At 42.8% G+C, this 25,240-nt stretch overlaps 1 protein-coding gene across 4 annotated transcripts in view; it reads right to left on the bottom strand.

Moving 5' to 3' along the window:
• abcc4 (ATP binding cassette subfamily C member 4 (PEL blood group)) overlaps positions 1-25,240 on the bottom strand; it is a 624,022-nt gene that overhangs the window by 493,853 nt on the left and 104,929 nt on the right. For all 4 annotated transcript variants that reach the window (XM_087987997.1, XM_087987995.1, XM_087987994.1 and 1 more), the window contains one exon: positions 13,680-13,784. In XM_087987997.1, the coding sequence (XP_087844123.1) occupies positions 13,680-13,784 (105 nt within the window). The remainder of the gene's footprint in view (positions 1-13,679; positions 13,785-25,240) is intronic.

The raw sequence follows: 25,240 nt of genomic DNA, 5'->3' as shown, positions 1-25,240 counted from the left end.
TGAATGTATTTTCATAATATGTTATTCATTTCAACAGTTCATTTTGTTCAGTTTTACAATGTAACATTTTCTGGTTGATAAAATAAGATCACCAATGGCAGTTAACTGAATAGGACCAAAGATTACTCAGACTATAGAAACAAAAGTAGGCTACTCGCTCCCTCAAGGCTGCTCCGCCATTCAACAGAATCATGGCTGATTCGATATTCCTCAAGTTCTCTTTACTGCATTTTTCCTTAACCCTTGATTCACCAACTGATCAAGAATCTATCTCAGCCTTAAATGCTCACAACGAACCTGCTCCCAAAGCTCTCTGTTGCTAAAGGCTCTCAAAGACTCTCAACCCTTGGAGAAGGAGGTCCTCATCACCTCAGTATTCATAGAATCATAGAATATCTACATTGTGGAAACAGGCCATTCGGCCCAACAAGTCCACACTGATCCATTCCCCTACCCTACTATCGTATAAGACCATAAGACATAGGAGCGGAAGTAAGGCCATTCGGCCCATCGAGTCCACTCCGCCATTCAATCATGGCTGATGGGCATTTCAACTCCACTTACCCGCATTCTCCCCGTAGCCCATAATTCCTTGTGACATCAAGAATTTATCCATTTCTGCCTTGAAGACATTTAGCGTCCCAGCCTCCACTGCACTCTGTGGCAATGAATTCCACAGGCCCACCACTCTCTGGCTGAAGAAATGTCTCCGCATTTCTGTTCTGAATTTACCCCCTCTAATTCTAAGGCTGTGTCCACGGGTCCTAGTCTCCTCGCCTAACGGAAACAATTTCCTAGCGTCCACCCTTTCCAAGCCATGTTTACCTCTGACTAATGCACCTAACCTACACATCCCTGAACACTATGGGCAATTTCGCCTGGCCAAATCACCCATTTTCACATCTTTGAATGCAAGAAGCCAGAGCACCTGGAGGAAACCGACACAGACATGGGGAGAATGTGCAAACTCCACCCAGACAGTTACCTGAGGCTGGAATCGAACTCGGGTCCTGGCGCTGTTAGGCAGCAGTGATAACCACTGAGCCACCGTGCCACACCTTAAATTAGCACTCTTTATTCTGACCCTAATCTGTCTGGCCCTAGGCTCTACCATGAAAAGAAATATCATCTCAGCATTTACCCTGTCAAACATGGAAGAATCCCATATGTTTCATAGAGTCAGAGTCTACATCAACACGTGAGAAACATCTGACCTTCAACCTAATCCCATTAACCAGCACTCAAGGCTACGTTGTGATGTTATGATGTGCTAAATACTCATTAAGATGCTTTTTAAAGGATGTGAGGCAACCCGCATCAACCACCCTCAGGCAGCGCACTGGGTAGAAAGGTATTTCCTCATGTACCCCCTAAAGCCTCCTGCACCTCACCTTGAAGCCATGTCCCCTTGTGACTGACCCTTCAACTAAAGGGAAATCTCCTCCTTATCCATTCAGTCCATGCTCCTCAATCTTGTACACCTCAATTTGATCGCCCCTTAACCTACTCTACTCCAATGAAAACAACCCAAGCCTAGCCAATCTTTCCTGAAAATTTAAATTTTCTATCTCAAGCAGCATCCTGGTGAATCTTCTTTGCTCCCAGTCCTGTGTAATCATATCTTTTCTGTAATGTGGCAACCAGAACTGCACACAGTACTCTAACAGCGGTCTCACCAAAGTTCTATACAATTCCATCTCGAGTTCCATGCTTTTGTAATCAATACATTGATTGATAAAGGCAAGTGACCCATATGCATTTTTCACCACCCTACTAACATGTCCTTCTGCCTTTAGAGATTTTTGGACAAACATACCAGATTAGATTAGATTAGATTCCCTACAGTGTGGAAGCAGGCCCTTCGGCCCAACCAGTCTACACCGACCCTCCGAAGAGGAACCCACCCAGACCCATTTCCCTCTGACTAATGCAGCGAACACTATGGGCAATTCACTTGACCTGCACATCTTTGTGATTGTGGGAGGAAACCGGACCACCTGGAGGAAACCCACGCAAACACAGGGAGAATGTGCAAACTCCACACAGACAGTTGCCTGAGATGGGAATTGAACCTGGGTCCATGGCACTGTGAGGCAGCAGTGCTAACCACTGTGCCACCGTGCCGCCCCACTGTCTTTGTTCCACAGAACTTCCTAGTATTGTGCTGTTTATTGAATACTTTCTTGTCAAATTACTCCTTCCAAAGTGTATCATCTCATGCTTTTCAGGGTTGAATTCCACCTGCTATTATCTGCCTATTTGACCATCCCTTCCAAAGCTTATGTTGCAGCTGTACAGGGTGTTGGTAAGGCCACACTTGGAAGTACTGTGTGCAGTTTTGACCTTGAGAAAGGATGTACTGGCACTAGAAGGGGTGCAGAGGAGGTTCACTAGTTGATTCCGGAGTTGTGAGGGTTGGCTTATGAGGAGAGACTGAGTAGACTGGGATTAAATTCATTGGAATTTAGAAGAATGAGGGGGAATCTTATAGAAACATATAAAAATACGAAGGGAATAAATAAGGTAGAAGTAGAGGGGATACTTTCACTGGTAGGTGAAACTAGAACAAGAGCGCACAGCTTCAAAATTAGGGGTAGCAGATTTAGGACTGAATTGAGAAGGAACATGTTCACCCAAAGCCCAGTGAAGTAGTTAACACTATTTCTGTGAACATTTTAAAGCCAAGATAGATATGTTTTTGAACAATAAAGGAATTAAGGGATACGGTATGAGGTAAGTGGAGCTGAGTCCATGAAAAGATCAGCCATGATCTTATTGAATGGCGGAGCAGGCTGGAAGGGCCCGATGTCCTATCCCTGCTCCTAGTTCTTATGTTCTTATATATCTTCTTGTAGCCGAAGGCACTCAACCTCACAGTTAACCGTCCAATCAATGTATGTTATCCACAAACCTACTAAACCAACACCCCCCCCCCCCCCCAAACCACACACACAGTCATGTCTGTTGTTTGTATGAATGACAAATAGTAGGAACCCAGCACAGACCTCTACGGTAAAACACTAGACACTGGCTTCCAGTCACTAAAACAGCCTTTTGTCTTTACTCTCTGTCTCCTCTAACTGGGGCAATTTTAAATCCACTTTATCAAATTTTCCTGTATCCCATATGCATTTGCTTTCTTGATAAATCTTCTATGTGGGACCTTGTCAAAGGGTTTCCAAAATCCCTTTTATATGCGACATCAACTACACTAACCTCATCGACATACTTGTCACCTTGTCAAAAATTCAAATTTCTTAGGCATGACCTCCCTGTGACAAAGAGTCGATAAAGTATGGAGCTAGATAAAGCACAGCAGGTCAAGTAGCATCAGAGGAGCAGGAAATTCGACATTTCAGGTCAACACCCATAGTCCTCATTACCTCCCTCTGATGAAGCTATGCTGACTATTTCTGATCAAGGCTTGCCTCTCCAAGTGGAGATAGATGCTCACCTTCAGACTTTTCTCCAATACTTTCCTTACCACTGACATGGGACTCAGTCTAAAGTTCTCTAGCTTATCCTATAACCCTTCTTAAATATCAAAACCACATTAGCAGTTTTCAAATCCTCTGGCACCTTTCCCATCGCCAGAGAAGAATTAAAACTTTGGGCCTGTGCCCCCTGCAATCTCCCCCTCTTGTCTCCCATAATAGACTGGGACACAAGTCATCTGAACCTAGAGAACTGTCCACCTTTAATCCTGCCAACACCTTCAACACCTCGTCCCTCCCTGTGTCAATTTGCTTAAGGACCTCACAGTCTCTCCTCCAGGTTTCATACCTTCATTCTCATTCTCTTGGATGAAGACTGATGTAACTATTGGTTCAACACTCTAACTAATATCCTCTGGCTCCATTCATAGATTGCTGTCTTGGACCCCAATAAGCGTCCTCTTTCCCTTTATTTTATTTTCCATTGATAAAGTTAGAGAATATTTTGGGATTTTCCCTACTTTCAGCACCAAAAGCTTTCCCATATTCCTTCTTTTCTCTCCTTTTCTCATACCTCCTGTTTGCTTACCTGCGATACTGAGTTCCAATGAGATCACTTCTCATTCTTGTAAACTTCAGCAAGTAGAGTCTCAGGCTGTTTAGCCTTTGCTCATAAGCCCCAAACTGGAGATCATCCTAGTTAACTTTCTCTGAACTGCATCTAATGAAACAATAACTTTCCTTATATAAGGGGACCAAAACTGGTGACAGTACTCCAAATGTTGACTGGATCAGCACAATTCCTGAAGAAGGGCTTATGCCCGAAACGTCGATTCTCCTGCTCCTTGGATGCTGCCTGACCTGCTGCGCTTTTTCAGCAACACATTTTTCAGCTCTGATCTCCAGCATCTGCAGTCCTCACTTTTCCTGGATCAGCACAATGTATATATGGAAAGACTTCTCTATTGTCATACTTTAACATCCTTGAAATTTACCCAACATTCCATCAGCCTCTGTGTAATGTACTGTACATGTGCGCTAGGTCTGCATTTCATGGAAAAGTACACCCAAGCCCCTTTGCGTTGCAGCTTTCTGCAGTTCTTCTCAATTTAAATAATATTGTTCTTTTGTTCTCCCTTTCAAAGAGAACAACTTCATAGTTAGATTAATATTCTACGTAGCCAATTTTTTGCCCACCTACTTTCTGTAAACCATTCATATTCCTCTTGCAACTTGCCTTTTCATCTACTTTTGCGTCATCTACAAATCTGGCTATAGCACATTCACTTCCTTCCTCCACATCAATATATACATGAAACAGTTGTAGTCCCAGCACTGATCCCTATGGATGCAAGTGATTATAGTTTGCCAAACTGAAAAAGAACTGCTTATTCCCACTTGCCAGTTCTCTGACCATGCTAATATACAGCCTCCAATACCATGGACTCTTCTCTTATGACTTACCATGCCTTAAGATCCATTGTCAAATATCTTCTGGAAGTCCAAATGCAACACATCTACTGGTTCCCCTCTATCTACTCTGGTCACGACTTCCTTATAAAACTAAATTTAGTCAGACACAATTTTGTTTTTATGAAGCCATGCTGACTCTGCTTGATTAGATTATGAAGTTCCAAATATGCTATTACTTCCTTAAAAATGGATTCCAATACTTAAAAAGTTCCACAAAAGCTGATAGCCCATCACCAAATCACCCTTTATTTGCAGGTGCAGAGTCCTTGACACTGGTACAGCTCCCTCGGAGCCAGCTCTCAGAATGTCAGAATTTCTGACATTCTGGTTTATCCTTTTTTCTCCTTTCCCCCACACTACCGCCTAACTGCAGTTGTGCTTATTTTTCCCCAGCACCCATGGGTGCGTGCAGGTGTGAGACACAGTGAAAGACACAAGGTGCACGAATCTTTATTTAATTTCCACACCAGGGAAGAAAAGAAACACCCGAGTGGCCAGTGACAAGCAGTGCCCTTCACATCAAAGGGCAATGCTGTGTGATCAAACAGGGAAGGGGAGGGCAGGGATTAAATCAAAATGACATACTGGTTTATCTCTGTCAGCCAGGGTTCTCTGATTGGAACTGATAATCCGGTCCAATCAGAGAACTTATATTCTAGGATATCTACCCGGCGGACCTCATTACAATCACAACATTCCTCCCAGTCTGAGTCCAAGGTCATTGCTGGTCCTTTTTCTTAAATCACCTCCTTCAGCATCTGAGCACTGGATCAGGTTCCTGCAACTCTGCATGTGATGCATAAGAGCTCAACTCTTGCATCCAGAGCATCTCAGGAGAAATTCATTCTCCTCTTCTGACAGCAAAGGTGATCCACAGTGTCCATTCAGATTCAGAGGTCTCTTCAACACTTTTGCAGAGGGAGTACCCATGGGTTCCGACAGCATTCTCTACTGTTTTGAGGAACAGGGCACATTCTGCACCCTCACCGTTTGCAGGTTCACGGATTACAGGTGGTTTACGTGTTTATTCAGGATCATCGCTACTTCCTGAACTTTATACATCATCGGTCCTGATCGTGCGTCAACCAAGCTTCTTACCCATTCAGGGACATTTTAATGGTTCCTACACCAAACATTGCCCCCTGGAGTAAACTGTTTCTCTCACTTAGCAGAGTCTAGCATCTGGCCCTGGCGCTTCTGATGCCATTTTACACCCCTCTCCCAGATCCAGGAAGATCGGATTTAACCTGGTGCAAAATCCTCCCCCTGTAGTTGCATGAGGGGTGGTCCTATAATTAAACAGGAACCAGGAAAGTTTGATCTCAAGCGAAGCTGTAGGCTATTTCATCAAGCCTGCCTTCAAAGTTTGGACAGCTCTTTCTGCTAGGCCATTGGATGATGGATAGTATGGAGCTGTCATTATATGTCAAATCACATTTGACTTTAGGAAATACTCAAATCCCCTTCTGGTAAACAATGGCTCATTATCAGTGATCAACACTTCCAGAAGTCTGTGTATTGCAAAAGAAGTGTGTGGTTTTTCTATTGTCATTCCCATGCTTGATAAATGAACTCTATGCACTTCCAATCAGTCTGAATGGGCATCTACAATGACTAAGAACATTGAGCTCATGAAAGGACCTACAAAGTCAACACGTAACCAAGTCCAGGGTTTACCCAGCCATTCCCATGACTATGGGGAAACTAATAGTAGCAATTTCTGTCCTGGTTAACACTTTGCACACTGCCTCACCAACACAGTTATGTCGGCATTTAAGCCTGGCGAACAAACAATTTCTCACTGACATCTTCATTTTGAAAACTCCTGGATGATCCTGAAGGAGTTTAGCCAGTATCGGTCAGCAACGTTTGCTCGGCACAATCACTCCTGTTCCCCATAAGAATACACTGTCCTCTACTGTGATCTGGTCTCTCCGGATCCAAAAAAAATTCAATTCTGGTTGCGGCAGCCCTTTGGTTCTACTTGGTCCAACTTGTAATTATACACACTTAGCTTTGGCCAAATTCAGCAGTGGATACTAAGTGTGACGTTGTCTTGTCCTCTTTAAATAGATTAGCAGGGATACATGGTCCATTATTACAACAAATTTACATTCTTTAAGGCATTGGTGGAACTAGCTGACTTCAAAAATGACCACCAAACTTTCCTTCTCTATCTGGGCATAATTACACTCTGCATAAGTCGAAGTCCTGGATGCATACACTACTAGATGTTCCTCTCCATTGGGCCACCTATGAACTAATACTACTCCAATGCCATATACAGAAGTAGTGCACATCAACACAAGATCTTACTTGGCATCATAATGGATGATAGCAGTTTCTTTACTTTCTTGAAAGCTATGGCTTGGTGACATGACCATTTTCAAAGCTGACCCTTTTTAAGGAGTTGATGCAAAGGTGTCAGGATGGAGGCCAGATTGTATATAAACTTTATATAATAATTCAACAGGCAAAGGAAATTTCTAAGCTTTGGTGTAGAGGTGGGAGCCAGAGCACCTTTGATCACCCTCACATTATCTTCCAACAGGTGCAACTTGGTCTTGTCAACACTGTAACACAAGTAGGTCACATGGGCTGCCTAGAACTCACATTTTTCCCATCTTAGTCCTTAAACATTTCCCCTAGGCTGGCATATGCCTATGTCTAAGTTCTCTTAGTGCTCCTTCTTGTTCTTCGATTATTAGCACATCATCTTGATAAATGGCAACCTGGGGTAGGCCTTAAAAAATTGTACAGGCTGATGATACCCCAAACAGCTGTCTCATATTTTGGTACAAACCCTTATGGGTATTAATTGCAGCATACTTCTGGGAAATCCTCATCTAACCACCACTGTAAGTATGCATGGCTCATATCCAGCTTTGCATACAGATACTCCATGGAAGGAATTGGGCATTCATCCAGCTGCGAGAAGCGGTTTATCATTTGTTTAAAATCCCCACAAAGGTGAACCTACTGGATAGGTTTCAAAGTCAGTACAACCAGTGTTGTCCATTCTGCAAACTGGACTGTTGATGATTCCTCCACTTCCCAGCCTTCTGATTTCTGCCTCTAATTTGCCCGTTAAAGCAAATGGTAGTAGACAGGCCTTGCAGAATCATGGAATTGCTTTCTGGTCAACATGCAAGATGACCTTGGCTCTTTTGATAGTCCATAGATTTTCCTGAGAGACTTCTGGTTATTTTAATTAGGACTTTATTCAGGCTGCCATTTTTCTAATCAAAAAATATTGAGCCAATCTCAAACAATTTCGGCCCATCAAGCTTGGACCCAAGCCTTTTACTACAATCACTGATAACTGTACCATAACAGACCGGAAACAATGTCTGTTCTAAGAAGAAGGCTAAGAGGAGATTTGATAGAGACAAACAAGATGATCAGAGGATTAGATAGGGTAGACAGTGAAAGTCTTTTTCCTAGGATGATGTCAACTTGTATGAGGGAGCATAGCTACAAATTGAGGGGGATGGATTTAAGACAGGTGTCAGAGGCAGGTTCTTTACTCAGAGAGTGGTAAGGATGTGGAATGCCAATGTAGTTAACTCGGCCACATTAGGGGAGATTTAAACAATCCTTGGATAAGCACACGGATGATGATAGGACAGTGTAGGGGGATGAGTTTAGAATAGCTCACAGGTCGGCGCAACATCGAGGGCCAAAGGGCCTGTTCTGTACTGTATTGTTCTATGTTCTAGTGTCGTATCCTTAATGTATAAAGGTTCCCCGTATCGGTTTTCTGTGCAGCCGAGGTCTTGCACAAACGTAAAAAGCGTTGGCATCTAGACCTAATATCGTTAAAGACTGGTTCTGCAGGCACTGAAATGGCCATGCCAGTAGCCACCTCCATTAGAGCCAGATGACCATTTGACCCAACTGTTCTAAGAAAGATGTCGGTGACTTTACAGGGTGTGCACTCTCTTGGATACCAGCCTATTAGTTCTCGTACTCAATTTAGATATAGAATGACTCTTTTGCTGTCTTGAGTTTGCATACCAGCAGCGACTACAATGGCTTGCCAGCCTGGAACCTGAAGAAAATTTTAAGTGTTTGGCCGAGGCTTGGATTTGTGCTCGGGTTTTGCTATGGACTGATCTAGAGTCCCTCTGTTCAGGATATGTTCTGAGTGTGGCTATGCAATTGCTTTCATTCAGTTGGTTTTTCCCAAGCTCAGTCAGACTAGTAAGGGTATCCACTTCCATCAGAATACCCTGCAACTCACCGCATTTTTCAGTGATAAAGCCAGTTGTAGTGCCTGTTTGAAGTATAGATGGGCTTCAGCTACTAGACACTTTTACATGGTTACATCATTAATCCAACATACCGACTGGTCTCTCAGCTTCTCATTAAGGGTTAAATCAAAGTTATATACCTCTGTCAGTCATCTTAACCTAATCAAAAACTCCATCACTGACCTCCCTAGTTCTTGAATTGCTGAGTAAAAATTTCAGGATTTGAGAAGGCTTGCGTTTGTAATATTCCTTAACTAAATCCATCAGCTTTTGAAAAGTTTTAGTATCCAGTGCCTCAGAGAAAGTTAGGCTGCTAATAACTGAGAAAGCAGTGGGTCCACACGTTGTCAGGAGAATTACTTGTTGCTTTTAATCTGTTCTAATGTCATTTGCCCTGGAAAAAAAAGCATCCTTTCCACTGCCCCGTGGCCAAACACGTCAACTCTCCCCACCCCCCCCACTCCACCAAGGACATGCAGGTCCTGGGCCCCCTCCATCAGCACACCCTAACCACCCAACACCTGGAGGAAGAAAGCCTCATCCTCTGCCTCGGGAACCAACCACATGGCATCAATGTGGATGTCACCAGTTTCTTCATCTCCCCTCCCCCACCTTATTCAGTTCCAACCTTCCATCTTGGCACTACTCTCATAACCTGTCCATCATCCTTCGCACTATCTGCTCCACCCTCCTCTCTGACCTATCACCATTAGCCCTACCTGCATCTACCTATCATACTCTTGGCTACCTTCCCCCCAGCCCCACCCTTTCCTCTCATTTATCTCTCCACCTCCTTGGCCAATTTGCAGAGCCTTCTTCCTGATGAAGGGCTCTTGCCGAAAACATCGATTCTCCTGCTCCTCGGATGCTGCCTGACCTGTGCTTTTCCAGCACCACACTCTCAAATCTGATCTCCAACATCTGCAGTCCTCACTTTCTCCGAGCACTGGCATTGGCAGTATTTCTGGGATCATGACCTTTGAGGTCCTACTACTTTCTAACTACTTTCTAACTTCTTATATTTGGCTTTTAGAGCCTTATCCCATGTTACCTGGAACTGACCACTAGCTGTCATCCCTCCCCCTCCAGAATGCCCTATAGCCACTGTGAGACATCCTTGACCCTCAAACCAGGGAGACAACATATCATCCTGGAATCTCATGTGTGGCCTCATAATCAGCTAGTTATTCCCTTTCAATTGTACATTAGAATGGAACTGGAGTTTGGAGAAATAAGGGAGTGAGGTGAATGTGGGAAGATATGATTAGTCCCTCCTTTTATTCTCATCGGTGTGTACTTCTCTTGAAAATAAAAGCAATGTCTTGGGGAATTTGGGCAACATTTTCTCTTTTCTCATGCAGCAGAACCAAATGTGCACAATGAAGTTGGCTATTAATGGTTTCCCCTGAGAAGCCACCCCATTCCCCAACATTATCCAGGGCAAAAAGTCAAAAGAGGTTCTTGCACAACCAGCCCAGTCTCTTATTCTACCTGATGACAAACCATTGGCTTTCTGTTTGTGGAGTCTTAGCCTGCATTGTGACCACGTCTCTGCACGTGCCACCTGCAATACTCTCAGCTTTGTGGATGTTCTACAGTGTTCCCAGCCGTTGTTGTAGCTCCAAAACCTCGATTTCTAGGAGCTGCAGCTGGAGACACTTCCTACACATGCGCTGGCCCCAAGCACTGGAAATGTACCCAGCTTGTCTAGGATCAGTAGAGGGAAACTACAACTTTGAGTTCTCCTGCTGTGACTTATCGCTTTGGATTAAACATTTAAATAGCTCTCAAAATCAATTAATACAATTACATTCTTCTAAAACAGAATCCACCCCTTACAGGCTAGACACCACAAAATGAAGACTTTACAAACTGTTACCTATATTGGCAGTGCAAATCCTCACAGTCTAAACTCACTCAAACAGCAATCACTAGCCCTGTGTCATATTTGAATCCTATTGTCACCTCAGGCATTCTGCCTCTAGATCAAGTGGAGGCAACACTGGGCTGCTCCTTACAAAGTTATCCTGCTGTTCTGCCCCTTGCCAGATTTGCACTCTTCTGACCTCCAGTGCTCTGTACTTTAAGAGTTCCTTAAAGTCGCTCTCTCCTTATTCACCAAATTCCTTAAGACCTTACTCTTATTTTAAAGAGAAGTACTAATCAACCAGAAAAAAGGAGAAACTGAGTACATCTTCCCTCTTTCACCAAACTCTAGTTACACTCTAATGCAACAAAGCAGCATTCAAATCCAGTTAAATGATAAGAAACCATCAATCCTGCTTACCTTTAATTCAAGAATAATCGCCAATTTGCAGAGCAAAAGATACATCCTAAGCAATGCTTCTCCACAAACTTGTGCCCTTTGAATTAGCATTGACATAGCCAAATAGAACAGGCCTGTTTGAACTGTGAGCTTCTCCTGAACATAATGATAATCCCTGGATTTATAATATTGAGGGATTCTAGACGCAGACATTTAAGACAGCGAATTAACGTCAAAGAAACCTGTTAATGATGTGACTTATCGTCATAACAGGACAAACAAATGTGGAGATCCAAAAAGTGATCATTAAAGTTATGGTATTTTACACAAGCTGGTAGGGAACAGGACATGTCTGAGGACAGCGTGAAATAGACTGAAATGCTAGAACAGGTTGATGTTAGGAAGGAGGATTTGCTGAAAATCTTGGTAACCATAAGGATAGATAAATTCCCTGGGCCAGATGAGATATACCGTAGGTTACAATCAACTAGGAGAAAGTGAGGACTGCAGATGCTGGAGATCAGCGTCAAAACGTATGGCACTGGAAAAGCACAGCCAGTCAGACAGCATCCGAGGAGCAGGACAGTCAACGTTTCAAGCATAAGCTCATCATCAAGAATGTTTGGGGGGGGGGGGCGGGGGGGGGGGGAAGCCTGGGAGACAAATGGGAGGGGGGTGGAACAGGGAGGAAAGATAGCTAGGAATGCAATAGGTGGATGAAGATCAGATAGGAATTCACCAGAGTGGACAGAAGATACTTTCAAATAAATCTGTCTCAGAAAAGTGGGATGCATTCAAGAAGGAAATATGGAGAGTACAAGGCCAACATGTTCTGATTAGGTACAACCAACAAATACTGTGAACTGTACATATTAAGGGATATGCAACATTAGATTAAGAGACAAAGGGTGGGTCAGAGCAAATATCGAGGGCTGAAAGCAGCAGAAGCCCTAAAGTACAGAATGTGCAAGAGGGAACTTGAAATTAGGAGAGCTAAAAGGTGATAAGAAAGGATATTGGCAGGTGTAATGAAGGAAAACTCTAAGTCATTTTATATTTACATTAAGGATTAAAACATAAAGAGGGCAAGAGTAGGGCCCAGTAAGGATCACAGTTTAATTCATGCATGACCAGAGAATCTGGGTAAGGTTTTAAATGAATACTTTGGATCAGTGCTCATTACTGGAGGAGCTGATATTGGTATAGAAATCAAGGAGGTGGTCTCTGATACAATAACAAAAATTAGCATAGACAGAGAGGGGCTCTGGATAAATCCCTAGGGCCAAATTAAATACCATCCAGCCCCACCCTTCTACCCTATACCTATATTTCATGGTTAATCCACCTAACCTACATGTCTGTGGACACTGCGGGCAGTTTAACATGGCCAATCCAGTTAATCTGTACATCATTGGGCAATGGGAGAAAACTGGAGCACCCAGAGGAAACCCGCATGGGCACAGGGAAAACATGCAAATACCACATAGACAGTTGACCAAGGGTGGAATTGAACCCAGGTCCCTGTTGTTGCGAGGCACCAGCGCTAACCACTGAGTCATGCTGCCCGTTTGGTTGTAAATAGTGGGAAGCATAGCTTTAGATGACAATAGGATTTAGATGGTCTGGCCAAATAGCAGCTCAATGGCAAATCGAATTCAATCTTATTCAGTGTGAAATTATGCACTTGCGCAGAACAAACAAGGCAAGGGAATAGATGATGAATGGTAGGACCCTGGGAAGCACAGAAGACCAGAGGGATGTTGGTGTATATTTATGCCGATTCCTTAAGGGACAGGTTGATAAAAGTGGTATCCTGAAGAATGCATATGTTTGCAGCAATTTTCCTTTTACTTCAAATTACCAACATTTGCAGTAGGTTATTTTTATATTCTTAATTTATGAATCATTTGTAATGATAAATGATTTCAAAAATTCCTGCCAACATTCACATGTATATTCTGTATCCAGGAAACGGTTATTTGGCAGATTGGGAATAAATGACAAGCAAATTACTCTATGACTCTAAATCAGGTCCTCCTGTCTCAAATTGCCTATGGGGCCGTAAAAATCTTAACAGTGATTGAATACATAATAGACTCCAGATTGCTGGTTGGGAGATTTTGTTATGTCTCATCTCTAGCCACATAAGAGCAGAATGCCCTCCTAGTCAGACAGTTGTCAATGTTGAACATACTTGAGGACATAAAACATTATTGAGAATAAAAGTGCTTGCATATTAGATGCTTAGTTTACCTTGTCCCAAAAACATGTGAGATCTTGTACATGGACTGAGTAATCATTTTCACTGTTCTGCATTTCATCATTGGGACTTTTAATTTCTTCAAGGATCAAGAATCCCTATTAACAAAACAAATGACAAAATTTAATTGCAAACCAGAAATGTTAATATTGAGGAAGCAGGATATAAAATAATTCTGGATGCCCTACAATAGAAAGGATATTATTACAGAAAAGGATATTATTACCCTGGTGTAGAAGCCACAGGGTAGTAGTCATGGGAGATTTCAACTTCACAAATATTGATTGGAAGCTCTTTAGATCAAGTAAATTGGATGAGGCGGTGTTTGTGCAGTGTGTCCAGGAAGCTTTTCTAACTCAGTATGTAGATTGTCCGACCAGAGGGGAGGCCATATTGGATTTGGTACTTGGTAACGAACCGGGACAAATGGCTTGTTAGTGGGTGAACATTTTGGTGATGGTGACCACAATTCTGTGACTTTCACCTTGGTTATGGAGAGAGATAGGTCTGTGCAACAGGGTAGGTTTTACAATTGGGGGAAGGGTAAATACGATGCTGTAAGACAGGATCTGAGGAGCATAAGTTGGGAGCATAGGCTGTCAGGGAAAGATGTCGTGGAAATGTGGAACTTTTTCAAAGAGCAGATACGACGTGTCCATGATATGTATGTACCTGTCAGGCAGAAAAGAGATGGTCGTGTGAGGGAACCTTGGTTGACGAGGGAGGTTGAATGTCTTGTAAAGTGGAAGAAGGAGGCTTACATAAGGTTGAGGAAACAAGGTTCAGACAGAGCATTGGAGGGATACAGGATAGCCAGAAGAGAGCTGAAGAAAGGGATTAGGAGAGCTAAGAGAGGGCATGAAAAATCTTTGGAGGATAGGATCAAGGATAACCCTTTTATGCGTATGTGAGAAACATGAGAATGACGAGAACAAGGGTAGGTCCGATCAAGGACAGTAGTGGGAGATTGTGTATTGAGTCGAAAGAGATAGGAGAGGTCTTGAATGAGTACTTTTCTTCAGTATTTACAAACGAGAGGGACCGTATTGTTGAAGAGGAGAGTGAAACGGACTGGTAAGCTAGAAGAGATACTTGTTAGGAAGGAAGATGTGTTGGGCATTTTGAACAACTTGAGGATAGACAAGTCCCCCGGACCTGATGGGATATATCCTAGGATTATGTGGGAAGCAAGAGAGGAAATTGCAGAGCTGTTGGCAATGATCTTCACTGTCAACGGGGGTGGTACCAGGGGACTGGAGAGTGGCGAATGATGTGCCCCTGTTCAAAAAAGGGAATAGGGATAACCCCAGGAATTACAGGCCGTTTAGTCTTACTTCGGTGGTAGGCAAAGTAATGGAAAGGGTACTGAGGGATAGGATTTATGAGTATCTGGAAAGCCACTGCTTGATTAGGGACAGCCAGCACGGATTTGTGAAGGGTAGGTCTTGACTTACAAGTCTTATTGAATTCTTTGAGGAGGTGACCAAGCAGGTGGATGAGGATAGAGCAGTGGATATAGTGTACGTGGATTTTAGTAAGGCATTTGATAAGCTTCCCCATGGTAGGCTTATGCGGAAAGTCAGGAGGCATGGGATAGAGGGAAATTTGGCCAGTTGGATAGAAAACTGGCTAACCGGTCGAAGTCAGAGAGTGGTGGTAGATGGTAAATATTCAGCCTGGAGCACAGTTACAAGTGGAGTTCCGCAGGGATCAGTTCTGGGTCCTCTGCTGTTCGTAATTTTTATTAATGACTTGGAAGAGGGAGTCGAAGGGTGGGTCAGTAAATTTGCAGATGATACGAAGATTGGTGGAGTTGTGGATAGTGAGGAGGGCTGTTGTCGGCTGCAAAGAGACTTAGATATGATGCAGAGCTAGGCTGAGGAGTGGCAGATGGAGTTCAACCCTGTCAAGTGTGAGGTTGTCCACTTTGGAAGGACAAATAAGAATGTGAATACAGGGTTAACAGTAGGGTTCTTAGTAAGGTGGAGGAGCAGAGGGATCTTGGGGTCTATGTTCATAGATCTTTGAAAGTTGCCACTCAGGTGGATAGAGCTTGTGAGAAGGCCTATGGTGTATTAGCGTTCATTAGCAGAGGGATTGAATTCAAGAGTCGTGAAGTGATGTTGCAGCTGTACAGGACCTTGGTTAGGCCACATTTGGAATACTCTGTGCAGTTCTGGTCGCCTCACTTTAGGAAAGATGTGGAAGCTTTGGAGAGGGTGCAGAGAAGATTTACCAGGATGTTGCCTGGAATGGAGAATAGGTCGTACGAGGATAGGTTGAGAGTGCTAGGCCTTTTCTCATTGGAACGGCGAAGGATGAGGGGTGACTTGATAGAGGTTGATAAGATGATCAGAGGAATAGATAGAGTAGACAGTCAGAAACGTTTTCCCCGGGTACAACAGAGTGTTACAAGGGGACATAAATTTGAGGTGAAGGGCGGAAGGTATAGGGGGGATGTCAGGGGTAGGTTCTTTACCCAGAGAGTGGTGGGGGCATGGAATGCGCTGCCTGTGGGAGTGGCAGAGTCAGAATCATTGGCGACCTTTAAGCGGCAATTGGATAGGTACATGGATGGGTGCTTAAGCTAGGACAAATGTTCGGCACAACATCGTGGGCCAAAGGGCCTGTTCTGTGCTGTATTGTTCTATGTTCTATGTTCTAAAAGATTTACTAGGATGCTACCAGGACTGGAGATTTTAGTTATAAGGAGAAGTTGGAGATTGAAGGGCGACCTTATAGCTGACAGCTTTTCCCCATGGTATGGCAGTGTAAAACTACAGGGCATATGTGATGGGGAAAGAAATACAAAAGGGTCCAGAGGGGCAATTTTTTCATAGAAGGTGGTTAGAGTTGGGAAGAGACTGCCAGAGGTAGTCGTGGAAGACAGTATAGTTTTGTCATTTAAGAAATGTCTCAGAAAGGGTGCAGTATGTTCTCACGGGGAAGAGGGGCCAGCAGGAGGTCATTGTCCACATTGGAACCAACGACATTGGAAAGGAAAAGGTTGAGACTCTGAAGGGAGATTACAGAGAGTTAGGCAGAAATTTAAAAAGGTCCTCAAGGGTAGTAATATCTGGATTATGCCCAGTGCCACGAGCTAGTGAGGGCAGGAATAGGAGGATACAGCATGGCTGAGGAGCTGGTGTATGGGAGAAGGATTCACATTTTTGGATCATTGGAATCTATTTTGGGATAGAAGTGACCAGTACAAGAAGGATTGATTGCACCTAAATTGGAAGGAGACTAATATACTGCAGGGAAATTTGCTAGAACTGCTTGGGAGGATTTAAACTAGTAAGGTAGGGAATGGTGGGACCCAGGGAGATAGTGAGGAAAAAGCTCGATCTGAGACAGGTACAGCTGAGAACAGAGTTGAGTCAAACAGTCAGGGCAACCAGGGACAAGGTAGGACTAATAAATTAAACTGCGTGGGACTGGGATATCATAGCAATTATGGAAACATGGCTGAGGGATGGGCAGGACAGGCAACTTAATGTTCCAGGATATAAATGCTACAGGAAGGATAGAAAGGGAGGCAAGAGAGGAGGGGGAGTGGCATTTTTGATATGGGATAGCATCACAGCTGTGCTGAGAGAGGATATTCCCGGAAATACATCCAGGGAGGTTATTTGGATGGAACTGAGAAATAAGAAAGGGATGATCACGTTACTGGGATTGTATTATAGACCCCCCAATAGTCAGAGGGAAATTGACAAACAAGCTTGTAAGGAGATCTCAGCTATCTGTAAGAATAATAGGGTAGTTATGAGAGGGGATTTTAACTTTCCAAACATCAACTGGGACTGCCATGGTGTTAAAGATTTAGATGGAGAAGAATTTGTTAAGTGCGTCCAAGACAACTTTCTGATTCAGTATGTGGATGTACCTACTAGAAAAGGTGCAAAACTTGACCTACTCTTGGGAAATAAGGCAGGGCAGGTGACTGAGGTGTCAGTGGGAGAGTACTTTGGGGCCAGCGACCATAATTCTATTTGTTTTAAAATAGTGATGGAAAAGGATAGACCAGATCTAAAAGTTGAAGTCCTAAATTGGAGAAAGGCCAATTTTGACGGTATTAGGCAAGAACTTTCGAAAGCTGATTGGAGGCAGATGTTCACAGGTAAAGGGATGGCTGGAAAATGGGAAGCCTTCAGAAATGAAATAACGAGAATCCAGAGAAAGTATATTCCTGTCAGGGTGAAAGGGAAAGCTGGTAGGTATAGGGAATGCTGGATGACTAAAGAGATTGAGGGTTTGGTTAAGAAAAAGAAGGAAGGATATGTAAGATGTAGACAGGATAGATCGAGTGAATCCTTAGAAGAGTATATAGACAGTAGGAGTATACTTAAGAGGGAAATCAGGAGGGCAAAAAGAGGACATGAGATAGCTTTGGCAAATAGAATTAAGGAGAATCCAAAGGGTTTTTACAAATATATTAAGGACAAAAGGGTAACTAGGAAGAGAATAGGGCCCCTCAAAGATCAGCAAGGTAGCCTTTGTGTGGAGCCACAGAAAATGGGAGAGATACTAAATGAATATTTTGCATCAGTATTTACTGTGGAAAAGGATATGGAAGATATAGAATGTAGGGAAATACATGTTGACATCTTGCAAAATGTCCAGGTTACAGAGGAGGAAGTGCTGGATGTCTTGAAATGGTTAAAAGTGGATAAATCCCCAGGACCTGATCAGGAGTACCCGAGAACTCTGTGGTAAGCTACAGAAGTGATTGCTGGGCCTCTTGCTGAGATATTTGTATCATAGATAGTCACAGGTGAGGTGCCGGAAGACTGGAGGTTGGCAAACGTGATGCCACTGTTTAAGAAGGGCGGTAAAGACAAGCCAGGGAACTATAGGCTGGTGAGCCTGACATCGGTGGTAGGCAAGTTGTTGGAGGGAATCCTGAGGGACAGGATGTACATGTATTTGGAAAGGCAAGGACTGATTCGGGGTAGTCTACATGGCTTTGTGCATGGGAAAATATGTCTCACAAACTTGATTGAGTTTTTTGAAGAAGTAACAAAGAAGATTGATGAGGGCAGAGCAGTAGATGTGATCTAAATGGACTTCAGTAAGGCGTTCGACAAGGTTCCCCATGGGAGACCGATTAGTAAGCTAGACCTCATGGAATACAGGGGGAACTAGCCATTTGGATACAGAACTGGCTCAAAGGTAGAAGACAGAGGGTGGTGGTGGAGGGTTGTTTTTCAGACTGGAGGCCTGTGACTAGTGGAGTGCCACAAGGATTGGTGCTGAGCCCTCTACCTTTTATCATTTACATAAATGATTTGGATGTGAACATAAGAGGTACAGTTAGTAAGTTTGCAGATGACACCAAAATTGGAGGTGTGGTGGACAGCGAAGAGGGTTACCTCAGATTACAACAGGTTCTGGACCAGATGGGCCAATGGGCTGAGAAGTGGCAGATGGAGTTTAATTCAGATAAATGCGAGGTAGATAGGATAGTGAAGAAGGCATTTGGTACGCTTTCCTTTATTGGTCAGAGTATTGAGTACAGGAGATGGAGGTCATGTTGTGGCTGTACAGGACATTGGTTAGGCCACTGTTGGAATATTGCATGCAATTCTGGTCTCCTTCCTATCAGAAGGATATTGTGAAACTTGAAAGGGTTCAGAAAAGATTTACAAGGATGTTGCCAGGGTTGGAGGTTCTGAGCTACAGGGAGAGGCTGAACAGACTGGGGCTGTTTTCCCTGGAGCGTCGGAGGCTGAGGGGTGAACTTATAGAGGTTGACAAAATTATGAGGGGCATGGATAGGGGAGATAGACAAAGCCTTTTCCCTGGGGTCAGGGAGTCCAGAACTAGAAGGCATAGGTTTCGGGTGACAGGGCAAAGATATAAAAGAGACCTAAGGGGCAACGTTTTCACACAGAGGGTGGTACGTGTATGGAATTAGCTGCCAGATGAGGCTGATACAATTGCAACATTTAAGAGGCATTTGGATGGGTATATGAATAGGAAGGGTTTGGAGGGATATGGGCCGGTTGCTGGCAAGTGGGACTAGATTGGGTTGGAATATCTGGTTGGCATGGATGGGTTGAACTGAAGGGTCTGTTTCCATGCTGTACATCTCTATGACTCTATGAAATATTTAGATAGGTGAATGGATGGGATAGGTATGGAGAATTATGAGCTGGAAATGTGTTGCTGGAAAAGCGCAGCAGGTCAGGCAGCATCCAGGGAACAGGAGAATCGACGTTTCGGGCATAAGCCCTTCTTCAGGAAGGGCTTATGCCCGAAACGTCGATTCTCCTGTTCCCTGGATGCTGCCTGACCTGCTGCGCTTTTCCAGCAACACATTTCCAGCTCTGATCTCCAGCATCTGCAGACCTCACTTTCTCCTCCATGGAGAATTATGAGCCAAACACAGGCAAACAAGACTAGCTTAATTGTGAAAACTAGATGACATGGGCAAGTTGGGCTGAAGGGCCTGTTTCCATGCTGCAGACTTCTGTGACTCTGAAATAAATTACAGAAATATTTTAAATATGGTACTTGAAAGTGGAAACTGACACTAAGCATGCATTATCTTAGAATGGATGAATAATTTTATACTATTAAACCAAATAAATTTATAGGGTAGGATGGCAGGGTATCCTGTCATGATGAATCAGAATCACAAAAATTTACAGCACAGGAACAGGTCATTCAGCCCATTGTGCCTGCAATTAAACCTTTATATTAATTTAAAAGTATTAATTTAACACATGGTGGCACGGTGGCTCAGTGGTATGGGGTGGCACTGCTGACTGTCTGTGTGGAGTTTGCACATTCTTCCCGTGTCTGCGTGGGTTTCTTCAAGGTGCTCCGGTTTTCTCCCACAGTCCAAAGATGTGCAGGTCAGGTGAATCGGTCATGCTAAATTGCCCGTAGTGTTCGGTGCATCAGTCAGACGGAAAAGGGTCTGGGTGGGTTACACTTCGGAGGGTCGGTGTGGACTGGATGGACCGAAGGGCCTGTTTCCACACTGTAGGGAATCTAAATCACATCAGCCATGCACCCAGTTTCCAGGTGTAAATGCTTTTTTTGGTCCCTAATCAGTCCGACTCCTCCTTTTATCATCTAAATCTCAATGGCTATTCCACAGCAAATTAACTCTGGAATGATTTTTATTGCTTTAAGGCTCATTAAACAAGCATCATGATCTAATGTTAATCTCCTCTTTCCCCCACACCCTTGCACATTATTTTTATCCAAATAATCATCCAATGCAGTCTTGCATATCTCAACTGAACCTGCCATCATCACTGTGTGAAAAAGTTTCTCCTCATCTCTCCCTTGCTTCTTTTTACAAATCAATTTAAATCTATGCTCTCTCACTTTTGTTCCTTTTAAAAGCAACAACAGCTTCTATCCCCTCTATCCAGTCTGCTCATGATTTTCAAAATCTCTGTCAGATCTCTCAATAATAGCCTTCTCTCCAAGAGGAATTTCAGCTTCTTCAATCTGTCCTCACAACTGAAGTTCCTCATGCTTGGAATATTCTTGCAAATGGCTTCTGCAATCTTTCCCATGCATTCACTTCCTTTCTATAAATGCACCATCTCATACTTCTCCACATTAAAACTTATCTGCCACCTATATGCTCACTCCATCAACTTGTCTATGTCCTTCTAGACTTTCACACTGACCTCCTCAGCATTTACAATTCTTTCACATTTTGTGTCATCTGTACACTTTAAAATTGCCCTGACTACCAAGATATATATATAATATATATATATAAAATCAAGAAAAGCAAGAATCCCCCTACCAATTCCTGGAGCACTCCACCACAGACCTTCCTCCAGTCTGAAAAGTATCTATTGCACATTACTCTGTTTCCTGACCCATAGCCAATTTTTCTATCCATATTCCTTTTATTCCATGACCTATGACTTGCATCATACATTTTTGTGCGTCACTGTATCAAACACCATCTGAAGGTCTATGTCGACAACTTCAACAATGTTATCCTCATCAAGGCTGTTACCTCTTCAAAAGGCTTCAGCAAGTTAGTTAAGCATGATTTCCCCTTTAGAAATCATGCTACTACTTTCTAACCAGTCAAAAATCACGCAACACCAGGTTATAGTCCAACAGGTTTATTTGGAAGCAATAGCTTTTGGAGCGCTGCTCCTTCATCAAATGGCAACTGAGAGTGTGGTGCTGGGAAAGCACAGCAGGTCAGGCAGCATTCGAGGAACAGGGTATCGATGTTTCAGGCATAAGCGCTTCATCAGGAAATTCCTGATGAAGGGCTTATGCCTGAAACATCAATTCTCCTGCTCCTTGGCTGCTGCCTGACCTGCTGTCCTTTTCTAGCACCACACTCTCGATTCTGATCTCCAGCATCTGCAGTCCTCACTTTCTCCTATCAGATGTACACCCCAGTCCAGCACTGGCTCCACATCATAACATTCTAATCAAGTCACCTTTTTCCATGTAACAACTAATTCAATACCAAATAACACTAAAGTTAAACTGATTTGTGATTTCTGGGCTTATCCTTATAATCTTTCTTTAGCAAGGCTGTAATGTTTGCGTCTCGCTCGTCTTCTGCACCTCTGCAGGTCCAGGGAAGACTGAAAGATTGTGACCAGTGCCCCTGAAATTTCCACACTCACTTCCTTGAAAATTCTTGATGCATTTCATCTGGTCTTGGTCAATTTTAAGTACTAACAGTCAATCCAACAATTCTTCCCTATCAATTTTGAAATTTTCTTGTGACTGGGTTCCCTCTTCTGTCACCACGGCCTGCATAGAATCCCTCTCTTTGATAAAGACAGATGCAAAGTATTAGTTTAACACATCAACCATGCTTCCAGGTGTAAGTGTTCATTTTGGTCCCTGATCAGTCTTACTCTTCCTTTTATCACCCAAATACGATGGCTATTCCACAGCAAGTTAACTCTGGAACGACTTTTGTTGCTTTAAGGAGATATTTTTGCCTTTTTCATTTCTTGGTGAGGAAGTCCTGTTTTTAAGTCCAGTCCTTAACCACAGGAACAAGCAAGAGAGAGCAAACACACAGGAAGAGGGATTTGGGGAGAGAAGAAACGGATGAAGGAGAGAGGGAGTATAAGACACTGTGGAAAGGGAGGAGGAAACAGGGTGAGGGGTGAGAAGGTAGGGGGTGGGGCATTCTAGATCATAGCTGATTGCCGCATTAAAAACACTCATCTTAAATTGCTTATTGTCTTGAATCAAAATCTTCTGTTTACTGACCATTCAGCTTTTGGGAGAAATATCTCCTTATTTACTTCATCTAAATCCTATTTACTGCCCTATAAAACTCCCCTTGTGTGTTCTACTCTGGAAACAATCCTTACTTTTCCAATTTCTTAATTTCAGTAATTGTTCCACATTCCTGATATCATTCCAGCAACTTGACTGTGCAACATACAAAATATCAGGACTAGACAGGGTTAACACAGTAAGGATTTTCCAGATTACCAGGGAATCCAGAACCAGGAGTCACAGTGTAAGAAGATGGGAAAGGCCAATCAAGACTTAGAAAAGGGATATTTCTTTAACCAGAGAGTGGGGAGTCCATGGAATTCTCTGCCACAGAAGGCAATTGAGACCAAAGCATTGAATCATAAAATCATGCAGAACAGGAGGTCCTTCTGCTCAAAGCCTGTGCTGCCAAAAATACAATGTTTTCAATGAGATAGATATCCTTAGGGCTAAAGGGATCAAATGATATGGGATGAACAAGGAAATAGAGCACGGAGTTGGATGATCAGCCTTGATCATATTGCATAGCAGAACAGGCTCAAAAGGCAGAATGGCCTGCTCCTGCTACTATTTTCTGTTTCCAGGCTTTATCCTCTCTTAAGCTTGTGTCCAATCACTTGACAAATTAGGAGTAAACTTTTTAATCAATACAGAAACAAGATGTTTTTAAGGAGGAAAGCCAATTTTCTCAATCTCAAAATGTTAGCAGAAAATAAAGCAAACTCAAAAAATTGTATTCACTGAAAGTCAAAAACAACACACGGCACTACAACATTTACGGCACCAAAAGAAAATTGTTTTTAACCTTTCACAGAAGTAAACTAAACCACAGAGAGATACAGTGTTGTTTTTTATCCTGGCTTCATTTACAACAAATAATTAACCGTAGAGATAAAGGCCCATAGGTATCGCTGTCCATTAGAATGAGGGGCAATTCAGAATAAATATTCACAACAAAATAATTGAATTTACAAGACAAAGAGAGGTTAATCAGTAGCTCATATAGCCATTACCATGACAAGGCTAAAAGATTAATTCTTGCAAATGTAGTTATTCAATCATACGCTATCCTACCTTGTAATGAGCCTTATAGCCATGGTTAGGAGGAGGTCAAAGTTCAGAATTAAATATTCAAAGGAATGGTTCCTTTTGAAAGGAAAAGCAAGAAGAAAAGGGTAGTGGAATAGCTTTGTTTTTATGAGATGCAATAAACAGGATAACAAGAAATGATTCAGAATCAGAAGATGTTGAATCCATGCGAATCATGGTATGAAATAACAAAAAGGAGATGACACTGGTGGGACTAATCCACAGCAGCTATACTATAGGACAGATTAAAAAAAAAATCAGGAGGTAATGAGAGCACATGTTTACAGAACGCATGATTCAAGGGTGACTTTAACCTTCAAATAGTTTGGAAAAAAACAATTGGCAGAGGTAGCCAAGAGGAAGAATTCAGAAAACTTCCTTGAACAATATGTTGTGCATCCAACTAACGATCGGGCTTTTTTTTTTAAATCTGTTAACACGTAATGAGGCAGGTACAGTAAATTACCTCAGAGTAAAAAATTCCCAAGGAAACACTAACAACAAGGTAGAATTTAGAATTCAACTTGAAAGTGAGAAACTTAGAATGCAAACAACTGTCCCAAACTTAAATAAAGGCTTGCTTTGGAGGTGCCTATGTTGGACTGGGGTGGACAAAGTTAAAAATCACATAACACCAGGTTAGAATCCAACACACTAGTGTTTCTAAATAAACCTTTTGGACTCTAACCTGGTGTTGTGTGATTTTTAACACCTCTGGGCGCTCCTGTTTCCTCCCACAATCCAAAAACGTGCAGGTTAGGTGAACTGACCATGTTAAATTGCCCATAGTGTTCAGGGATGTGCAGGTTAGGTGTATTAGTCAGAGACAAATGTAGAGTAATCTAGGGTCTGGGTGAGAAACTCTTGGAGGGTTGGTGTGAACGTTTTGGGCTGAAGGGCCTGTTTCCACATTGCAGGGATTCTATGAATACAGTCTTCTAAACAAAGGCAGGTACAAAAAAATTAGGCTAAATTGACTGAAGTGCACTAGGAAAGGACAATTGCTGACATTTGGATAAATAGCACAGTAAGTTATTACATTACAAAGGGACATTGATAGATTATTTTGTGGAAGATAAACTGACAAATGGCGAGGGCAATGTGGGGAAGTACAGGATTAAAGAAGATTCCTTTAATAATGAGGAGAAACAGAACTGTGGAGCTGTAGAGACATTTCAGGGTTAATTCACATACACTGAAAAACAAGTGCAACGAATAACTT

The sequence above is a fragment of the Chiloscyllium plagiosum genome, unplaced genomic scaffold, assembly GCF_037043375.1.
Source record: "Chiloscyllium plagiosum isolate Xiang-an unplaced genomic scaffold, Cpla_swu_hap1 HiC_scaffold_6, whole genome shotgun sequence".
Classification (NCBI taxonomy): Eukaryota; Metazoa; Chordata; class Chondrichthyes; order Orectolobiformes; family Hemiscylliidae; genus Chiloscyllium; species Chiloscyllium plagiosum.
This window is presented reverse-complemented; position numbering and strand designations above follow the sequence as displayed.